At 44.6% G+C, this 20,977-nt stretch overlaps 1 protein-coding gene across 1 annotated transcript; it reads left to right on the plus strand.

Moving 5' to 3' along the window:
• The first annotated feature begins 13,093 nt into the window (after window positions 1-13,093).
• On the plus strand, window positions 13,094-14,080 carry GPR6 (G protein-coupled receptor 6). Its single transcript, XM_063391849.1, has one exon. It carries the CDS (start codon window positions 13,094-13,096, stop codon window positions 14,078-14,080), a length of 987 nt encoding a protein of 328 aa, XP_063247919.1.
• The last annotated feature ends 6,897 nt before the right edge of the window (window positions 14,081-20,977 follow it).

Raw genomic sequence — 20,977 nt, forward strand, 5'->3', positions numbered from 1 at the left:
AGAAGGCCAAAATCCATCTGAACTCCAAAGATCCACACCATAGTCCCGATGGCCAGGCCAGTGAGGATATCTTTTTCTTCATACTCTGTTTTGAATCGTATTCAAATGGAAAAAGGGAATTAGAATATTTTGACCATTAGAACAAATGTCCAGGCCACACAACAGCTGCATTTGGCATGGGTTGGGTTCCCTGAACACCATGCATGTATTTCTGGGGGTGACTTTCCACAAAAAGAAGCAGGAGCACTCCCAGGTGCAGACCTCAAAGGCACTTAATGCAACGAACAGTGTGCAGTGAAAGCTTCAAAGGATGGAAGCATCAAAGAAAACCTCTGCAGCTGCTGCTGACTGCAGCAAATACATGAAAGAACAATATCATGAGGATTCTCCTTATTTTTTATTTCTTAACAGGGGATCAAGCAACTGATCAAAATTTCACTGGCATTGAAGTGATGGACTAGGCCATAAAAGACTGATATTTTTCCAAGCTGAAAATTTGATTTGTGAATTGATTTTGAAACCTGGTTCTTAAAGCACAGCCCTGGCACTATATGAGAAGGGGGTGCACTGGCATCCCTGGAAATGAGGCATGGTTACCCCTGAAGGGCTATGGAGGGAGGTGCTGTCAGCACTGTTACAGCAGGGCGGGACTAACAGGTTTGCAGCTATCTAATAGAAGGGAAAGATGACCAGAATCAGCATTTAATAAGTTTATTCTGCATATTTTGAACTCAGTTGCCCTATTGATGTATTTTTTTTAATATCATAGACTTGGAAATAATAACCTTTATTTAAGTGCTTATATTGAGCCGTATCAGCACTACATGTTCCAGTACCAGGGCTTTGAAAGGGATATTTGATATGAGATGATTATTTGCTAAGCCATCAAGTTCAAAAGTAGATTTTTTGGAAATAGGCATGACCAGAGCTGTTTTTTAAAAGTGACCTGCAAACAGCTTTTTAAAACTCAGAAGCTTTGGTTTTTTACAGTACACTGCCTCATATTTACCAGGAACTGAGTTTATTTCTGAGCACTGATGTCCTCAATTCTTGATGTCCAACAACTTAATTTTCCGGGTTTTTCAGATGCTCTGCCTGTGACTTGGTGAAACTCAAACATATTTAGGAATGGATAATATCATAAACTATATCATGTTGGTTACAGTTTGGTCTTCCTTTTGAATTTTGCATATGCTAACAGTCAAGTACTCCAAAAGAGTATTTTGTGTGTTTTGGTACTAAAAATAAATGTGTTATGAAAGGCATTGTAGTTAGCATTAAATTAATCCTAATGGTAATTAAAATGCATTCCTAAATTCTTTAGCTTGGATTTTTGGTGACTCACCCAGTGCCTTTCACTCTGTATCTGGATATTTTTGGAGCATGGATGAATTCCAAGTATGAAATCTCAATTTAGACAGGGCAAAAAGCATAACAGCAGGTTGGGGAAGTGACCAAAATAAAGGCAAATTTATATCCACTGCTTTGATGAAGAGGGTTCCTTCTTTTCTGCCTCAGTGTCTTGACTCCCTGTCCTCAGGAGATGAGAGTGTTGCAGCCATAGCTGGGGCAGGCTGGTTTTTCACGTGCTCTCGAGTGAGGATTTGCAGCTCCCCTCCTGGTGCAGCCAGTGCTGAGCTGTTCAGTGACCATGTCATGCAGCAAGACTAAAACCCACTGAAAAACCTGTCCTGGGATAGCCACGACCCAAAACCTCTGTTCCATGTACCTCTGTGTAGCTGCCTGGATAGGCAGCACCCATAGTGTTGACCTGCAAAACTGATGAGCCTGTGCCTGCTTCTCTGTTTAAATATATATGTAAGGCCATTATTTCCACGCACCCAGAACATGCAAATAGTTTATTGACACTTTTGAGTCTGCAGTCTGGGACTCGAAGTGTTAAAACCCCAAGTGGTTTGGAGGCCACACCTTCACAGTGTGATTAAGGTGATGGTACCTGTGCGGGGCCTACTGGTACAGCAGAGTTATTTTATGAAGTTCCTTCAGTGTCCAAACAAATTCCACATCTCTGCTTGCTTCCCCTCAATATGATTTGAAATAACTTTGATTTCTTAAGCAGCAAAGCTTCCAGAGTTTGATTTTCTGCAGAGCTTTGCAAATGGCTGAGGTGTGATCTGTGGGAGCTTGGTGGCCCAAAGGAGCCAGGTGAGGTCTGGGAGCAGGCAATGGAAGAGTAGGGAGGTTTGCTGCCTCTTGACATCTGCTGCCCAGATGGAATTCAAGTTATCCCCATGCCAGAATTTCAGGCAATGCCTTGAAAGCATTGGCAGGGGCAGCACAGCACAGTTCCCCTCTCACCACAGTGAGAGCGGTGGGGGAGAGCCAGTGGCTCCTGTCTTTCTCTCCTCTGGTAAGAACAAGGGCAATGGGTTATGAGGGAAGGACTAAATCCCTGCACAGAAGTGCACTGGTTGTCCATCTGCAACAGGCTGTCAGAAGCAGCTCCTGCAATTGGAGAGGTCCAATGGGTTAAAAAGCCACGTGCCCAAGCAAATAGAAGGTTTTTCTATGCCAGTCACCTTTGCATCATATTCCTCCCCTTGCTCATCAACTATCCTCTACAGTCACTCAGATGTCCACTTCCAGGATTTTTTAAAAATCCATGGTGCTGCCATGAACTCAAAACCAGAAAAAGGACGTCATTACAAATACACTAAGTGATGCTTCCTTGAAAATCAGCTTCCTGTCTTTTTCAACCCAGAGCTGAAATCTTCCCCCGCTCACAGCACAGGGCAGCAGCTGGTCATGCTGTGGGGCTGTGTGGGAACGCAGGACTGGCTCATCTCTAAAGTTGCACTGGATACTTTCAGATAAATTAAAGATTAATTTTTTTTCACCTTGAGAACTCAAATTAATTTAAAATGTTGTCTGATCTTGATCTACAAAATGTCTCTTACTGGAGATCAACTCTAACCCTTTGGGCATTTAAAAATAAATATTTCTATGCGTTTAGATAATAAACACAAGCAAAAGGCATATTAGCATTTTAAATGTCAAAAAGATAGCAAGCATCATTTTTGGAGAGCTCTTACAATGTAACTGGGTTTTTACATCTTTTGATTCTCACAAGGAATTCAGAACAAGGTTTTCTGAAATATTTAGTTTAAATACCAAGGTTACTAAACATTTGACAATGGTATCTGAGCATAAATGATGTCCTTTCCCTCAATTAATAGATTTTTGTGAGATACCTTAATGTAGAGTGCTAGTGTTTTGAAATGCAAAGAGAAGCGAAGCTCTCTCTGAAGTTTATTTGGCTAATGTGTAACTGCAAATAGCAGAAGGTCAATAAACAAGAAGAGCTTCAGGGCATATGGAAATAGCTGACTCATGTTTGATGATACAGAGGTTGTCCAAAAGTCCCCGGGTCTGGGATGAAGCAGGCAAAACACAGCAAAGTTCAGTGTGCAGCATCCTCCCACAGCGCAAAGGAAATGTGAATGGAACAGAAATGTTGCCACTAATCCACTCCTCTGCAGGGAGCACACAGGGAGAGGAGGGCTCTGCTTCCCTTCTGGCACCACCTGCCTGGTGAGAGCTGGCAGCGAGGTGTGGACAATGAGAGCGGGGTCTTCCATCCTCCTCTGGTGGTATCCCCACTCCCAGCTGTATCACTGGTATGAGGTTGGACCCCGTTGTTGTGGGGCTGTGCTGCTGAATTTTTTCTGGCTGGTCAGTCAGCTTTTGGGCTTGTGCCTGTTAAGTGAGAGATCAGGATCTTGCAATTACTTGAACCTCATGTACTGGGTTGACTTCTCATGAGGATCTTCCTGAAGAGTAGGACTCTCATTCTCTTTCTCTGTGTGCATGGCATGCAGGTGTGCGTGTGCATGCATGTAAATAAGGCCTAATAATGCCATTAAATTAATTCCTCCAGTTGCTATGGGAACACACACTATTGACTGAAGAGCATGCAGCAGAAGTAGGTGCTATGGCCAATCTCAGAGCAGATTTTTGGATTTATCGTTTAAAACTTCACAGTTTTTTTCCAAAGCAGACTGCAAAAAAAAAAATCGGCTGGAGCTCCTGAGGCTGGGAAGTGCAAATCAGGAATAGTCAGTCTTTTCCCAGCTTGCAGATGAACCAATCTTCACACCTAATATTAGCAAGCCCCACGTGGCACATCAGCCTGTGCCTGGGGCTGGTTCCTAAGGAGATGAGCATTGGGCTGGCAGGGTGGCAGGAGCAGGCAGTGCTGAGCATCAGTGCCTTCAACACCTCCCAGTGATCCCTTGGCCTGAGGGAGAAAAATCCCAGGTCCCCAGACCCACCCGAGGAGTAAAGGCTTGCAGGGCAGCTCAGGAACCCAAAATCACACTCCCCCATGCCAGGCAGGGTTCGCTCCTGAACTGTCTGTGCCCTCACTGGATGGCAAAGGGGCACAAAACCAATGGGCACAATTTTGAAAGTGTCGGGGTGCAAAAGGCCTGGTGGTGAGGAACCCTCTGCTTTGACTACCACCACCTGCCAGGTTATTGGTAAATAGCAACAACAAAAACAACAGTAATAATAGGAGACATCAGTTTCAGACTTAGGTTTCCAGTGTAGGATTCTAAGCTGCTAAAGCTGTCTGCACATCGTTTTTAACCAGGATGACTCCTCCTCAACAAAACATGCTGTGGATGGGGTTTTTAGTTTGTTTTGGGTTTCTGGTTTAGTTGTTTGTTGTGGAGGGGGTGTGTTGTTGAGTTTTTTACATTTCTGGAACTCCATTTGTAGGAGCTCCCATAGAATGATCTGAATGATATCCAGTTGGCATCAACGTCCTTACCATTAAACTTACAGTCCCAGGCACCACATTACACTTTGGAAAACTGGCCACTTTTGAAGCCCTAAATATACGTCTGAGTGCTTGGTAGTGCATTCTGTTTGCACAACATAAATGTCAACACAGCCTGACCAGGGGTACCTAGGCAACAGCTAATTTTGAGGTCAGTGATTAACTCTTCTTTGTCAGAGTGTAATTTACCATCAAATTATCTCCAGCTGAATATAGCACTTTCTGAATTAAAAAAGGTCTTCTTGCTATTTTAAGACACTGAGAGCCTTTATTAATGGTGACAAGTGATGCTTGCTGCATTTTCTCCTTGTCCAAATACGGATATTCATGAGAGGAGCAGCCTCTCAGGGACAATGACCCCCTACTCCAGTATTCCCAAGAAGAGGAACCAATGGCTGAGCTCAGCCACTGCACACCCTACCACAGTGTTCGTGGCCTTAGAAGGGAGCAAACAATTTTTATTTTCTATGGGACATATACACAATTCCTTGATTAAATAAAAAGAGAATGCTACCAATTAGCACATATATCAACAGTGAAGTATTGCTGCTCTTTACCTTCCTACACAGAGCACATTGCTACCTTCAGTTTCTCAAAATCCCTCATTTTCTCATTAACTTCTAGCTAGTGACTCAACCCATAATTTTGAGTCTAAAGCTCTCCATATCCTAGCACTGCATTTCAAACCCATATTTCTGTCTCATAAGGGTTTTGGAAATATGAGTGAAAAACCTGACATATTAGAAGTCCTTCTAGTGCTCATGTCAAGAAGCAGGCCCTTCTGCAGGGATGACAGAGGTGAAACAGTCATCCTTCTGCCTGGAAATCTACTCATTTGCAGTCTACACCATCATGAGCATTTTTATGGAAGACTCCAGAGCTATGGACATTACACCACTGGGTCCCTGCATTTGGTGCTGCCAAGCTGAGCATGGGTTCACCTGTGGTATGAGGAGAGCAAGCTGGATGTATTGCTTTGTCTGTGGATTTTTCCCAGCCTTTCCTCTGCCTTGGGAGATGTGGTCATTCCTGCCCCCGTGCTCTGCCCTGTAAGCACCCTGAAATGCCGATAACTTCAACCTTGACAGCTCTACCTTTGGTTTTACTATTGTAAAGCTGGCTTCACCAGGGGAGAAAAAAAACAAAATCATAAAACAAACCCAAAAGTTTTCTTTTGCAGTTCTCTGTTACTGACACAGCTGAATATTCATCAATTTGTTTCTTGCTGGCAGGCATCCAGGCTGTTGAGCAGTAACTGGCTTGTTTTAGACTTGCTTTAATTTGTTCTCTTAGAGGAAATGTCTTCTCTAAGGTTTGTCAAGCTGACAAGTAAAGAAATATGAAACTATCTTTGTATCTGGAAGACTCATATAGAATATATAGACTTATATAGAACATGTAAAGAACTAAACTTTATCATAACAAGGGTATATATATGTAGATCCTATTGATTAACCTGAGGTATTAGAGTCTCTGGGTAATATCTAGTTTGATATATAATATGTTTGGCTGGGATGTATGGATTTGTACCTGTGATGTGAATTTCCCGGCCCAAGCACCTCAGGACAACATTCCCACTGGCAGGCAGGGGCCTTGCTTTCTCCCCATCATAACCTCCCCACTGCTGAAGGTACAGTCTTTCCTCTCTGAAGAGTAAAGCAGCAGCTCATTGCCTGCTTTACTGCCATTACCAGAAAAGGTCCCACCTGTTCTACTCTGTCTTTTCAGGATACAATCTTCTCAGATGCCTGGGACTTCTTGCAGTTTAGTGACTCAAGGCCACCCGGTGTTTCTTGGCTTCCACCCTGTAATTAGGGAAATTAATTGAGCTCTAGAAGAAATTGCCTATGGAGATCAGACCAACTCCATCATCGAAATTTTAAGGGTAATTTTAAGGTTTTTTTTAAGGGAAAATTGCAAAACCAGCTACAGAGAATAGCTTGAGTACAGTTCATTTTGTACTGAGGCTGTGTGGAGATGTACCAGAGCAAGCACAGGAAAAAAAAAGCCTAACTACAGCCTCAGAAGGTGAGTGAAGCTGGAGATTTGGTCCTGTCTCAAACCAGATATTTCTGTATTACATGCAGTGGCTGCTTAATATGGTTGTTGGCCCAAATTTTAGGTGAGGCATAATTCATTCCTGTGGGAGGTGTGGGGCAGAGAACCAGATGTCCCCTACCAATTCCACAGGGACTTGTTCAGTCATTACATGTATCTGAGTATGACTAGTCATATATCTAAAGGGCTGTGTCTGGGCAAATGTTCTCTCATTTTACAAAAATGGGTGAATAAGCCCTGTTTGGGTCTCTACAAAGACATGAGTACCAATTTTTGGGAAAGTGTTCTAGGGCAGATCCTTCTTGGGCAGAAGTGCAGAACTGCCATCTCATCCCATCCCTCTGGCCATACCCTCGGCTGAGCTTATCCCATTTTCCAGCTGCATCCTCTTCTGAGCTCTACCTGTTCGGTGGATCTTCAGCATTGGGATTCCTGGCTTAGAAGTAGATTTTTTTCCATTTTGGGGAGGCATGTACCTTACTGTTTTTCCCCAAGCCCACAGAGGGACTGGCCCACAGAGCGACTTCTGTGCTGCAGGCAGGGAAATTACCCATGGGTGATGATGGCTGTCTTCTTGCCATTTATAAGAAAGCAGTTTCAGAGAGGAAGATGGACATACTGCTTTTTCCACAATGAAATTTATTTTTAGCTTGCATTCTAGTATCCGGAAAAATTGTTCTCAAATTCACTATTAACTTTGATTAAAAAAATCTATCTACACCCTCCTGTGTAGTCACTGTTCATCAACTTATAGGATCACATGAAACAACAGAAAGCAGCGTTTTCAGTTATTTTAGTGAAATAAGTTTGCAGTTTCTTTTTACAAAGCTGCAAAACAACATTTGTTATGTGAACTCTGGGCTCCCTCTCTTAGATGTGCAATTTAAAGGCCTGTTTGAAGCCTTTTAAATACTTGAGCAAAAAGATTTTGAGAAAGTTTAAGAGAATAAGAACAATAAAAGACCTTGTTCCACTGCACTGGATGACACATCTAGTGATGAATGACCTTTGTTGCTGCTGCTTTCTTTCCATCAACAGAACAAGCAGGACAAGGAAGGAAAGGTTGCAAAATATGTGTATTTAGCTTCAGTTGATTCATCACTAATCTCTAGAAATAAATGGAGTGGACCAGAGGCTAACTTTTCCAATAAGGGTAGGCAATAAGGGTACAAACCCATGAGCAGCTCTTTCCACATCCAAAGTTGCTGGCCTAAGTTAATTCTTTGGAAGCTAAGCCAGCTCCTCTGCCTTAGTCTGGCTGGCTGCTGGCAGTGGGCTGATAGATGTGGACATTGGTAAGCACATGTGTTGATAGCTCATAGTATCTGTGCCTTTTCTAAATGATGATATGAAGCACTACAAAAAAAAAAAAAAAAAAAAAACACACAAATTTGGGTGGTGAACACTCAGAAAAGGTGTCTCTGTCTGACTAAGCTTAAGAGGTCAAAGCTGCATCCAAAACTCATCCTGTCTGCAGTGGGAGTGGGAGGAGGAGGAGGAATCAAAGCCTGGAACCTTGCCACTGTCAGGCAAGGGCAGAACCAGCAGCTGCTGAAACGGTGAGTCGGGCAGGGCCAGCGGAGGCTGGGTGGGAATTTTACCTCAAAACCAAAATTTCAACCCAAGGTTCAGCCTGAATCCATTCCTGATGACTACTATTTGTTACATTATTGAAAGCAGATTTTCACCTGTTTATGTGAAGTTTGTCCCTGTACTTTCTGCTAGTGATTCAGAGATCACGTAAGACACAGCTTCATTTTCCAAAGCACCCCTAAAATCCATTGGAGAAATGTGGTCTTCTGAATGCCACAGAGTAAACCTGGATTTTCAACCCAAGCATGCACTAGAAAAAGTGTGATTGTTGTTTTCTTGCCTTTATGCAGACCCGTGTAGCCTTACTGTGCAAATGAAACAGATCTTACAAACATGCAGGCTCTTTTCTGGAATGTATTTTTATGAGGGCACAGCAGCCAAGCAGAAGGTGTGGTGCCACCATGAGTGCTCCATCAAGAAGCAGAGTCAAGGTCCATGCGGGAAACACGATGTGTGGTGGAGAAACGGGACTGTGGAGGGTGAGATTGAAATTCCAAAGAGTGTTTGAACCCCTCTGAGGTTTATGTCACCAGCAGGTTTTGCAATGTGGCCTGTTTGCAGGTGGACACCTGTTCAAATATGCAGGATCAAGCAGAAGGTATCATTAGTAAAAACCTAGAAATTGGTCAGCTGAGTTCACCAAGTCAGGAAAATGACAAACTTGAAGAAGTGCCTAAATGGATTGCTAAGGGCTTAAAACATCTTTTCGCACCAGCTGCATAGACATCTCTGAAATGCCAGGGCTGGTTAGCTCACCATCTGTGTTATCCCCCTCTCTCTTCCCCTCCTCCTGCCTTTATTTTAAGGCTTCTTTATGTTGCCAGAAGAAAAATGACTCTTCAATATTTTCAGTGTGTTATTGGAAAGATAAATTTTGAAGAGAAATTTTTGTTCGTTCCAACTCTTGCTATGTAAAGCATATTTAATAATACTTAACATTTACTCAGCCTACTTATTAATCATTAAAAATACCAGCTAGCAAAATAATCCATAGTTAACTGAAATTAAGTAATCACATATTAAAACTACACAGCAATACTGCTCAGCTCTCAGAACAGATGGAGAATTCAAGCAGAGAGGTTTTTTAAATAATTTGTTTCAGCAACTCTTTAATTTTGTTGCTGCTTAATTTTCAGAAACTCACTAAGATAATTACTGAGTTATATCATGCACGATGCTTAGGTATGCACTGCTGGAATATAGCTTTTTATATTTGTATTCTCCTGCGAGATCTGCAGATCCAGCCTCAGCTAGGAGCACAAGATGGAAACATCCTGATGACAATGCAAGAGGTCTGACCAGACTTTTCTCTCTGCTGCTCCTTATGGTGTTGTGGGAAATGTGGTGGCTCTTAGGCACTAGCTTTGTATCTACCCTTGGAATCCTCTTTTTTCCCCGCAACCAATTAAAGTTAAGAGCAATCCAGGTGGCTTACCTTTTGTGGGAATGACTGATGCAAAATCTCTACTAAGAAGATAAAAGACCTTTAATGACAGCTCTGGAAATGCAAGCAGTTCCCAAGGAGGTGTAGCCTTTTTAATAAGCAAAGAGTTGGTCCCTAACCCTGACAATTGATACTTGGAGACATGAGGGAGACTAGGAAGATGAACACCACTGCTCCCTGGGCTCTGTAAGAACCTGATGAGGACTATCAGAACATCCTGCTCTTGAAAGGGTAAAAGTCCAGGGAAATGGGGGAACTAAAGAGCTGGAAGAACTCGGAAAAAACTCAGAAAAAAACCTGACACAAAAGGAGGAAAGACAAGCTGGACATGTACATCTCCCATTCAGGAACACACTACAGTGGTTGAGCAATTCTTTCTCAAAGTTTAGTATGTGACCACAGCCACAGGGTGTGAGACTAGCCCACTCTCAGGCTAAAAGCTCTTCCTGCATCTCATTCTGAGACCCTAACACTCTCACAAGGTTTCACCACACATGAAATTACTTCTGCCTTGGCAGCATGGGCTCTTAGTGTTTTCAGTTAAGGAAAGCTGTTTAAAATCCATAATATAAAAAAAATACACTGCCCACCCTATGATATAAATGCTACTGTAGCCAAGACTTGCCACATACTTGTGTCCCAGTGGTAACAGGCTGGTCAAAGATGTGACAAATTGCCCACAACCTAGACCTTCCACACCACATCTCATTATTAAAAACTAGGTAAATTACATTTCTCTTTCTGCTTTATAGATGCCATAAAAACACTGCAGATCTTACAGCTTTATAGTGGACCCCAGCTGGTTCATGTCTGCAAACATGACTTGCTAAGTTTGAATGGCAGCATTTGTAATCAGTTTTGAAGGATGTTTGGAATAACTTATTCTGCCACAGTTACTTTTATTAATGTTGAAATTAACAACTTCTATTTGAGGGGTAGACCAGAGGATTTCCTCTGGGCAAATACAGAATTTTACTTTACCTCAGATTTTACCTTGCCTTCTGTTGCCTTGTTGTGTAGCAGCTCCTTCTGCTCAGGGATTCTTGTGATTTCAGTACTTACCTAAATCCAAGTTTACACTGGCCATACCTGTTCTGCAGCTGGCACAGGGTACAGGGTAACTGTTATGTTCTGAACTATAGTAGGGGTACTTGACAAGTGCTTGAGTTGAGGAGACTTGCAAACCCTTCTTAACTCTGCTTGAAACTGGTTTTACTAACGCTGTTGTAATGCCTGGATAGATGAGGGAAAATATACAGAGGGCAGGACATCCCACAAGGACTATGGACACAAGTTGTAATGAAGGCAATTACTAAATAAAAAGGAAAAATCTTTACAGTTGAGGGTGAAGCAGAGCCACAGGTTGCCTGGAGAGGCTGGACAATCTTGTTTCTTGGGGATATTCAGACTTGACTGAGCAAGACCCTGAGGAAAATCTTTGCACAGTTGATTCTGTCCCTGCTCTGAGCAGGTGATGGGACAGGATAGATGCCCCAGACCTGACCTCCACTGTCCTTTCCAAATTAAGCTTTCCTGAGATCTGTGTTTCAGAATTCCTGGGGAGCAATGGCTTCAGTTGTTTACAGAGGTACAGAGTGTCCACAGCTTGTCTTGATGACAGTGTTTAGCCTGCAGGAGGACATTGATGGGGGTGGATGTAATGAGTGCTGACACTAATTCTCTTTGAATGTGCCCACCTTTTACTGTGGCACAGCCTGCATGCTTTCTTCATTTGGACTGTTCAAGACAGTAAACACATTTTCTTCTAATGTATTTTTCAAAATTGTGTCTAGATGGTTTGCATGCTGTTCCCATAACTGAGAGGTTATTTTACTTCCACATTCTTTTGATCATCAGTCACAGAAGGAACACAGTCTCCCACACGGAGGTGGGGACACCTTTTGGCTTTTATTCTTTGGGGACATCTTTTGTGCCCTGGGAAAGCAGTGTTGCTGCAGAAGGAAGCTACCCACTGCCCACATTTGTTTGCTGCTGGTTTTGCCAGCAATGGGAACAAGAATGTTATCCTTTGACCATAGCAATGTGTATAAATATCTCAAAGGCAGGTGTCATGAGGATGGTGCCAGGTTCTTTTCGGTGGTGCCCAGTGGCAGGATGAGGAGCAACGGCTGCACACTAAAATACAAAAAATTCTGCCTCAACCCGAGGAAGAACTTCTTTGCATGGAGAGCGGTAGACCACTGACAGAGGCTGCCTGGGGAGTTTGTGGAGTCTCCTTCTCTGGAGACATTCAAAACCCACCTGGACATGTTTCTGTGTCACGAGCTCTATATTGACCCTGCCTTGGCAGCGGGGTGGGACTGTGTGATCTCCAGAGATCCCTCCAGTCCTCGTGATTCTGCTTCTGCTTCATCTATTCATGCTTTAGAGAGGAAGCGTGCTGGCTGCTGCTTCGTTGTGAGACACAAAGGGTGAGACAAGGAGAGAACTGATAGCTATTTTATGGTCATGGGATTGACTCTTCTACGGTTTGACCTTATCATTTTGGGGACCTCAGAAAACAGTGCGGATGCTTTCGGTGGTGAACAGACTGTCAGCCCCAGAGTATACACTGTTCAGAGAGCCAAACTGTGGAACAGGCTTTATCACAGCTGCTTCGAGCGCTACTCGGGCACATTTCCATCCGGCGGAGCACGGAGCTCCCGCTGGGCTCAGAGCCCTTACAGCAAGCGCTGCACGGACGGCACCCACCGCGGGAGAACGGGCTGCGGAGCGGGGAACGCAGCGGGAGAAGCGGCTCCTTCTGTGTGTGTGTGTGTGTCTGTCTGTCTGTCTGTGTCTGTGTGTCTGTGTGTGTGTGCGCGCCCACTTCTCTCTCCGGTGCCCCCGATCAAACCCTCCCTGCCCCGGAGCCGGGCGGGGGGAGCGGGCCGGCGCTGTCCCCGCTGCCCCGGCAGGACGGCGAGCCCGCGGGCCCCCCGCGCCCCGGGCCCGCCCGCCGCCGGCCCTGCCCGCCCTGACGTGTGCGCGGGGCGGGGCGCGGGCCGGCCGGGCCGGCGGGAAACTTCTGCAGCTTCAGCACCACAGACAGGGCGGCCGTCGCCCGGCATGCGCGCCCCGCCGCCCCGCCGCCCGGCTGCAGCCCCGTCTGTCCGTCCCCCACCGCCGCCCCACCTGCCCACGCCCCGCCGCCGCATCGCCGCCGTGCCCGCACAGCCCCGGCCGCCCGGGCGGCGATGGAGGCAGCGGCAGCCGTGAACGAGAGCGGAGCGGCGGCCCCGCGGCTGCCGACCGGCGGCGGCAACTCCTCGCTGGAGCTCTCGTCGCGGCCCCCCGCGCCCGCCGCCCTCAACCCCTGGGATGTGATGCTGTGCGTGTCCGGCACCGCCATCGCCTGCGAGAACGCCCTGGTGGTGGCCATCATCTGCTACTCGCCCGCCCTGCGCACCCCCATGTTCGTGCTGGTGGGCAGCCTGGCCACGGCTGACCTCCTGGCCGGCCTCGGCCTCATCCTCAACTTCGTTTTCCAGTACGTGATCCGCTCGGAGACGGTCAGCCTGCTGACCGTGGGCTTCCTCGTCGCCTCCTTCGCCGCCTCCGTGAGTAGCTTGCTGGCCATCACTGTCGATCGCTACCTCTCCCTCTACAATGCCCTCACTTACTACTCGGAGAGGACGGTGCTCTGCATTCACACCATGCTGGCCGCTGCCTGGGGGGTCTCCCTCTGCCTGGGGCTGCTGCCTGTCCTGGGCTGGAACTGCCTCCACGACCGCACCTCCTGCAGCGTCGTCAGACCCTTGACCAAGAGTAACGTGACGCTGCTGTCTGCCTCCTTCTTTCTCATTTTTCTCATCATGCTCCATCTCTACATCGAGATCTGCAAGATCGTCTGCAGGCATGCCCACCAGATAGCTCTCCAGCAGCACTTTCTGACTGCTTCGCACTATGTCACCACCAAAAAAGGCGTCTCTACCCTGGCCATCATCCTTGGGACCTTCGGAGCCAGCTGGCTGCCTTTTGCCATCTACTGTGTGGTGGGGGATCCTGACTACCCTGCTGTGTACACCTATGCCACGCTCCTGCCTGCTACCTACAACTCAATGATCAACCCCATCATTTATGCCTACAGAAACCAGGAAATCCAGAGGTCCATGTGGGTGCTCCTCTGTGGCTGCTTTCAGGCTAAAGTGTCCTTTCGCTCACGGTCCCCCAGCGATGTCTGAGTGACTTTTCTCTGTCAAACTGCACACAGTGACAATCTACCCAGTGAACTATTACAGTGCCTGTCCTAAACTTCAAACTACGTCGTGAAGTCATTGGAAACATGCTTAAGTATTAGCACTTTATACATATTTGTATTTCGGAGAGTAGTTCGGGGTATGGATTTTTGGGTTCCCTGAAAAATAAAAAAATGACAATGTGGTTGTATATAAATTTGCACATCACATTTGTAAAGTGAAGACATTCCAGTCCCGCTAACTTATAGCACCTTATTTCTAGCTGCTGACCTGCCAAAACAGTGTTGCCTTTCTGAAGGGCAGAAAGAAAGAAAGTTGTGTTCGTGTCGTGTTTCTAAGTGTGTGTGTTGGGGGGGGGAAGGGGGTGGGGATGGATGTATGTGATGTATGTGTCTGTCTATACTTTGCTGCACAACATTGATAAATTATGACATTTTGTATACAAATAAAAATATATAAAATGTAATATAACCTTGTGTGTTTAGATGCATTTAGAAAGAAGAGAGTTGGCAAATTTGCCAGTTGAGCAAAGTCCCTTTGTTTACTTTTGAAGGCTCCCCATGTAATTCTGCCTAAAGAGATCATCATTCACTATGGAGATGAAATACTGGCCCAAGAAAGGCACCTTCCTGCTTGTTTGTTTGTTCTCTTCTTTAGTCTGGCAAAGAGTAATTAAGAGCACAAGTTCTTTTATTTTATTTTTTTTTTAACCTCCAACAACCAAAGAAACAAGTAGTCTGGTCAAATAGGCTGCTTGTTACAGTTATTCACCAGGTTCCCAAGTAGCTTTAATTTTCAAGTTATAAATTTACCCTTTACAGTAATGACCCATTTAAAAATTATCAGACTGTGGGGAAAAACATTCTCTAAGCTGAGCTTTTTTTGCCTGTTTTGGTCTAGTGCCAAAAGGGAAAAAAGGAAAAGGGGAAAAAAAGGGCACAGTATTCTTTCCTAAGAGCCTGTAAAATGCCACAATATGTGGACTTTCCTTATCATCCACTGATCTGAGGGGAATCTAAATTGTTTGTCTGCCTCCTTGTTCTTGGAATGCATGCTGTAGAAAAATCCTTTAAGTGTATCTTTGCTGTCTGCCTGTCTCAGAGCAACATAGAATCTTCTGACAACCCCATGGCTTAGTGGCTTCAAAGAGTCCATCAGAGGTCAATGTTGTTCAGAGCTCGGAACACTCCTTCACTCAGGTTCAAATCCACCAGTGACAGATTTATTCAGAACAATAGCACATGCAGCAGATTTCAGAAGCAGTGTTGCTGTTCATTTATTTATAGTTATGCTACACTTACATCTTGGTTATGTTATAGTTTGGCACTACCATTTCTGCTTGTGTTTAAGGGCTGAAACAGATTACCTTTATATGCATGGTACCATTTTAAAAGTTTGGACTCATGCTTTTCCCACTTTGTGACTGGGCAATGGATCAAACTTCTGCCTGCTGGAGCATTTGGGTCCACAAGGATCCAACAAGCCTCAGAGAGGCTGTGAATCTGTAATGCTGTATTATGTGCAAGTACTATGAAACCCAGCATCATTTCACTGATAATATAAAGATATTTCATTTAAAAGAAAAATTGGCATTCCAGGCTGCTAATTCCACTATTTTTATCAATTCTAATAACCACAAATCTGACATTGTAATTGATGACTACCTTCAGGCATGCAGTTCATCAGGGACCTGTTGCAGAGATGTTACAAATATAATCCAAACTAGATTTCATTACAGGCCAAAATACTGCTCAAATTAAGAACTCTTAAGTTGATGGCAAAAAAGATTTTTTTACTCCCCTTTTTAAGCCCACATCTCATGTGCTATGTCTAAGCCAGCAAATAAAAGAGGGCCTTCTCCCTAGCCCTGTGGCTGGGCAGCACACAGTGTGCTCAGGCTCCCTTCCCCTTGCAAAGCCAGGGACCAAACTGCTGGCTGGAGCATCCTCACTGTGCTCTGACCTCACCCTGCAGAGACTCAGCCCAAGGGGCTGCAAAACCCACAGCAGTAACTGCTGAGGGAAAAGATCTGTGAGTGCCTCAGACAGGTGAAACGTGGCAAGGCTTTCTGTTAAAACTAGAAAAAGTGCCATCTACTTGGCTTTAGCCTCATAAATCCTCACAAATTCCTGTACTGACTGCAACAAAACCATAGGAGAGGGTTGCTGAGTGCAGATCCTCACACCCTGGCACTGACCCTGCACCTGGGTTTGAGATGTGATGTAGGACCTGAGCAGGCTTCTGGGAGCCCTGTACAGGCTCTGAAGACCAGCATTAGCTTTAAAACCTCTAGGAGAAACTTCTTATCCTTACTTTTAGTCCTTAAGAGGGCAGAATCTGTCACAGATCCCCTCTAATGCAACCTCCCTCCTCTAACCCTGTCTGGCATGGGAGGATTTTCACCATGAATTCATAGCACAGTGACATTCTGTGTAAAAATTAGATAAAGAACTTAACTGAATAGGGTCCTACTTCAGTAACAGTGACATTCTGTGTAAAAATTAGATAAAGAACTTAACTGAATAGGGTCCTACTTCAGTAATAAACCACTTAATTGAGGAGTGCAAAGGATTTAGGTGTGTTGCTCTTCCAATTTTTGTCCATGTTGCTTTAAATGAGACTTCATTCCTTTTTTTCTCTTATATGTTCACATTTTCAGTTACCACTTTCCCCAGTGATTCACTCTATCTAAAAAATAAAACTGGATCCCTCCTGGTAAAAATGTGACACTTTCAAAGTCTTTTCCCAAGCATTCTTCTCTTCCAGGAAGAAAATTCAGGTTACAGTGATCTTAGCCATTCATTTTCCTGAGACAATACAGATGCAAGAGTTATTTCTATATGCCACAATCAGAAAGAGATGCTGACTCATAATTTCTAGGAAAAACTAAGGTAAAAGAGAAAAAAGTATTTTGATGGGTTTTGGTTAGCCCTGACAGTGGAGTTGGCATCAACCCACTTGCAGTAAAATACAGCTTTAATTTTCAAAGTGAATCCAGATCTGCAGGAAGACCTCAGTGGAATAACATAAAGGAGGCTACCTAATCTCTTCTCTCTTCTCTCCCCAAACAACATCTCATTTTAGATGATGCAGGAAGTCCAGGAGTTTTGTATAACAAGACACCTGTATTTTCCTTTCTGAGTTTTTCTTGAAACAGCAGACATTTATTTGAGAAAATAAATACATTTGCAGTATCTAGGCCCACAGACTCCTCCTGTTATCATATGATGGCACTTTGACCTTAATCATGAAATTGTTTGGGGAGACAAAAATTCCTGGAGCCTCAATTTTGGTCATTGGGCAGGGCAGGGCTGTGACTCCCCCATAGCCCCAGTGGGAAGCCAGCCCAGGGGACAGCCACACGTCTCCTCAAGGGGGACTGTGTCTGATCTTCTATTTCCAAAAGTCCACGGGCAATTTTGCCTGCAGAGAGGCCAGGACTGCAATGGCAATTGCCATTACCGTCTTCTTTTCCCTGCAGGCCCATGGGCTCAACAGTTTTTATGTTCTCATGTCAATGGTGCAGTCTATGAGGAGAGAAAACACACACTGAGTGAGGTGCAGGGATTAGGTCCCATGCTTGGTTGTAATATATTCTTTGTAGTCTTTTCTGGAAATGAAAATGAGACTTCCTGCTTTACCACTCTTAAAAAAAATCTTTGTCTTATTCTGATCTAGGTAAAATATTGACAGACTTGGTCTAAAGAGCTGCCAACCTGTTCCCACTGAAACCAGTGATACCCTATTGCCCTTAAGCCAAGATAATGGCAGTATCTCATTACAAAAACTTTACCATTTTGAGACAGGCTTCAACTCCAATCTTCATTAGAAACTAATGGTTCATTACCAACCTTGAAAATCTCCCAGGACTTGCAATGCCTTGCAAGACCAAATCCCAATTATTTGGGTTGCTTGGAGTACCTCTCACTGTGATGAGCTCCCTTGTTTCAGCAGGAGCAATCACAGGGCACAGCTCTGGTGAAGGAAGGCGTGGCTGGGAGCCCCCCACACTGCTTGATTTTCTGTGGGGCTTCTGCCTCAATCAGCAGTAAAGCAGTGGAAAAGAGACTGACTCTGCAGGCTGCTTTGTATGAGTCACTGTATATTAAAAAGCCAGCTGGATTCAAAATCACAGGTCAAACAAAGCCTCTTTAGTTAGCTAAGCAAACAAAAGGACAAAACACTTTTAAACCTGAGAAGTGAGTCTGTACATATTTTTATCAATGTAATGATCCACAGGTACTAAGTAACACCCGACAAAGCACTGGAACTTCTGATCTCCCTTCTGCCTCTGTCTCTTTAAAAAAGATAAATTTTTATAATGAGGGAAAAGTAATTTCTGATATTGCAGCTGCTCCTCAGCATTTCTGCTAGCTGTTGTATTACTAATGCTGTAGTCATTATTAAACAGAAAAAAAATACAAAGGGAAAGAAACAAAAATGTTTTCTCTTTCTTACTGCTTTATGATGAGATGTGTGACTTGGAAGGAGTGCCCAAGCAGGTGAGGTTCAGCCCTGCATGGAGGATGAGCACATCTGGATCTCCCTGTAACACTCTCTGGGTTTGCTTGTTTGGGGGACAGTCTGTGTTGTGAGGTGTCTCCCCATCACCTGATCCTCCTCGAGCCAGCTCCTGCCCTGAAAGCTCACAGAAAGCAGCTCCCAGGCTGCTGCCTTTTGCTCAGGAGTGCCTCACCAAAATCCCCTGGGTAGAAAACCACTATGCCTTTCCCTGCCCTCTTGATTCTTAAGCTATTTCCTCTGACTACAGAAAACTCTCCCAGGGACAGCATTCCCCCAGTGGCAGTTCCAGCTATCGAGGGCAGTAACTGCAGCGTCCTGGAAATAACCCAGCTGCTACTGGGGCAGCTGGGGAGCGGCGAGTGCTGACTCAGTGCTGACAGCAGAGGTGGCAGCCGGTTCAGCGGAGGCAGCTCTGCTCGTGTCAGCTCTGTCTGCTGCAAAGAAGCGACAGAAGGCAGCCAGAGGTGAAACAATGGTCAGGTCTCCGCGAAGGCTCCACATGTTGCAGCAAAGCCTCACATTGAAGGGCACTTTCCAGCAGATTCTCACCTTTTTTTTTTTTTAGTGAATTTCCTTTGTTGGCATCACAATACAAGTGGTGGGAGAGAAAGAGCAAGAGGAAAGATGAATGTGCTTGTATCTGGTTAGGGAAAGAGTGCAGTGGTTCACAGTATGACGCATGGCAACGGGACAGCTTCTCCAGCAGGTACCTTGGATACATCAGCTGGCCGTGGTGTTCCCTTCCAGCAATGGGTTGGGGCCACACACAAGACAAAAGACCAAAAATATTTCTTCACTGCAGCATAGTCTGAGTTATCCTCAATCCTAGACATCCTGAGCTGAAAACTGCAAGTGCAGGCAGATCTCTTCAGCTGCCCAACCTATCATTCAGCCAGTGAAAGGAGAAACGTAGTCCAGATTCACCTTTTGCCCTGCTTTTGAACACAAACTTGTAGCTGCAAACCCACACTTGGCAGTCACCTACAAGACAACATCTTTTCCATCCCCTGCTGCTGTCTGTGCCCCTGACACAAGGTGCTGGGGAAGAACCTCTTTGCACCTTCCTCTGTGGCACAGGCTCTCTCTCCACCTGTCCTGGACTGGAGTTATATCCAGTGGCACATTTTTAAGGATGTGTCAGCACTTTAAAGTGAGAATAAGATGTTTAGGACAAGAATTTGGAAAAAAATTTAAGCTCCCATACTCCTAAAGGTGGGATTCTCAGCAATCTTGCTTGCTGAGTGGCAAATACCAAATCAATCAGCTGCTCTGTGCCTTTATCCTCTGAGCCTTTCTATCCAGGCAGGAGAACATCCACAGAGTGCTTTGCCCAAGGAACACCAGCAGCCTGGGAGTTACCTTTTCCCACCACACTTGGTGGGATTGAGATGTCTGTACACCTGTGTTTTCCACAGGTTTCCATTTGCTAGGAAAGCATAGAAATACCACACAGAATGAGGGTTATCCAAGTTTTTTGGATGAGTTATCCAAGTTTTTTGCGCTGTCCAACATTTCCACTCACTTAATTCACTCCAGCAGGGAGAGGGGCTGGCAGGACACTGGCAGGTGGGGGTGTTTTTATGCAATGGAGGTTGATCAGCACTGTTGGGAGCACTTGCTTCTCTGCAAGGGGAGAGGGGACAAACTGCTTGCTGTGCTTCAGGCACAGGAGATGGATGGGGTCAGGAGGAAGCAAACTGACTGTTGGAGAAGGAAAAAAATTCTGAACTGGGGGAATATTTTAAAGTTTTGGTTTGTTTTTTTTTTTGTTTTTTTTTTTTTTTTTTTTTTTCTTTTTTTTTTTTTTTTTCTTTTTGTGCTACTCACTAACTCCTTGTTGGTTTAAAACAATGTTGTTTTTCCAGAGAAGATTTTCTCCAAGCAACCTGCTTGCTGTGCAGTTGTTTCATTTTGTAGCTTAATTGAAATACTGAGATTTCTCAGGAGAGAATTGGAAAAGAGTTTTGGAAATGGAGCTTGAACTTCTGCCTTTTTTGAGATAAGGCATACTTCGTGTGGATCAGCACTCCTTTTATCACCACCAAGAAGATGGCATGCATATTAATAATTATATTTAAAACCAAGGCAGAAGGAGTGGTTGTGGAAATATTCTACGAGAGGTAGATTGTCTAAATAAAGGTTTTGTTTCCTATGAAATGTAATTAGATCTATGACACTCTTTGAATGACTGAATTAGTTTTTTTAATCAGCACCTTTGCATCACAGAGAGATAATGTGATTGTATACCTGCAGGCAGATATAATTTATCACTTCTAGTTGTTGCTGCTTTTTATAGAAAGAAGTACTTCTAGGTAATATTATGATGCTGTCAAAAGAAACCTGTTCTGATGGAAAATA

The sequence above is a fragment of the Prinia subflava genome, chromosome 2 (genome assembly GCF_021018805.1).
Source record: "Prinia subflava isolate CZ2003 ecotype Zambia chromosome 2, Cam_Psub_1.2, whole genome shotgun sequence".
NCBI classification, from domain to species: Eukaryota; Metazoa; Chordata; class Aves; order Passeriformes; family Cisticolidae; genus Prinia; species Prinia subflava.

Excerpts from the sequence above, each read along its gene's own strand:
- GPR6 (XM_063391849.1), top strand. The coding sequence starts at position 13,094 with ATGGAGGCAGCGGCAGCCGTGAACGAGAGCGGAGCGGCGGCCCCGCGG.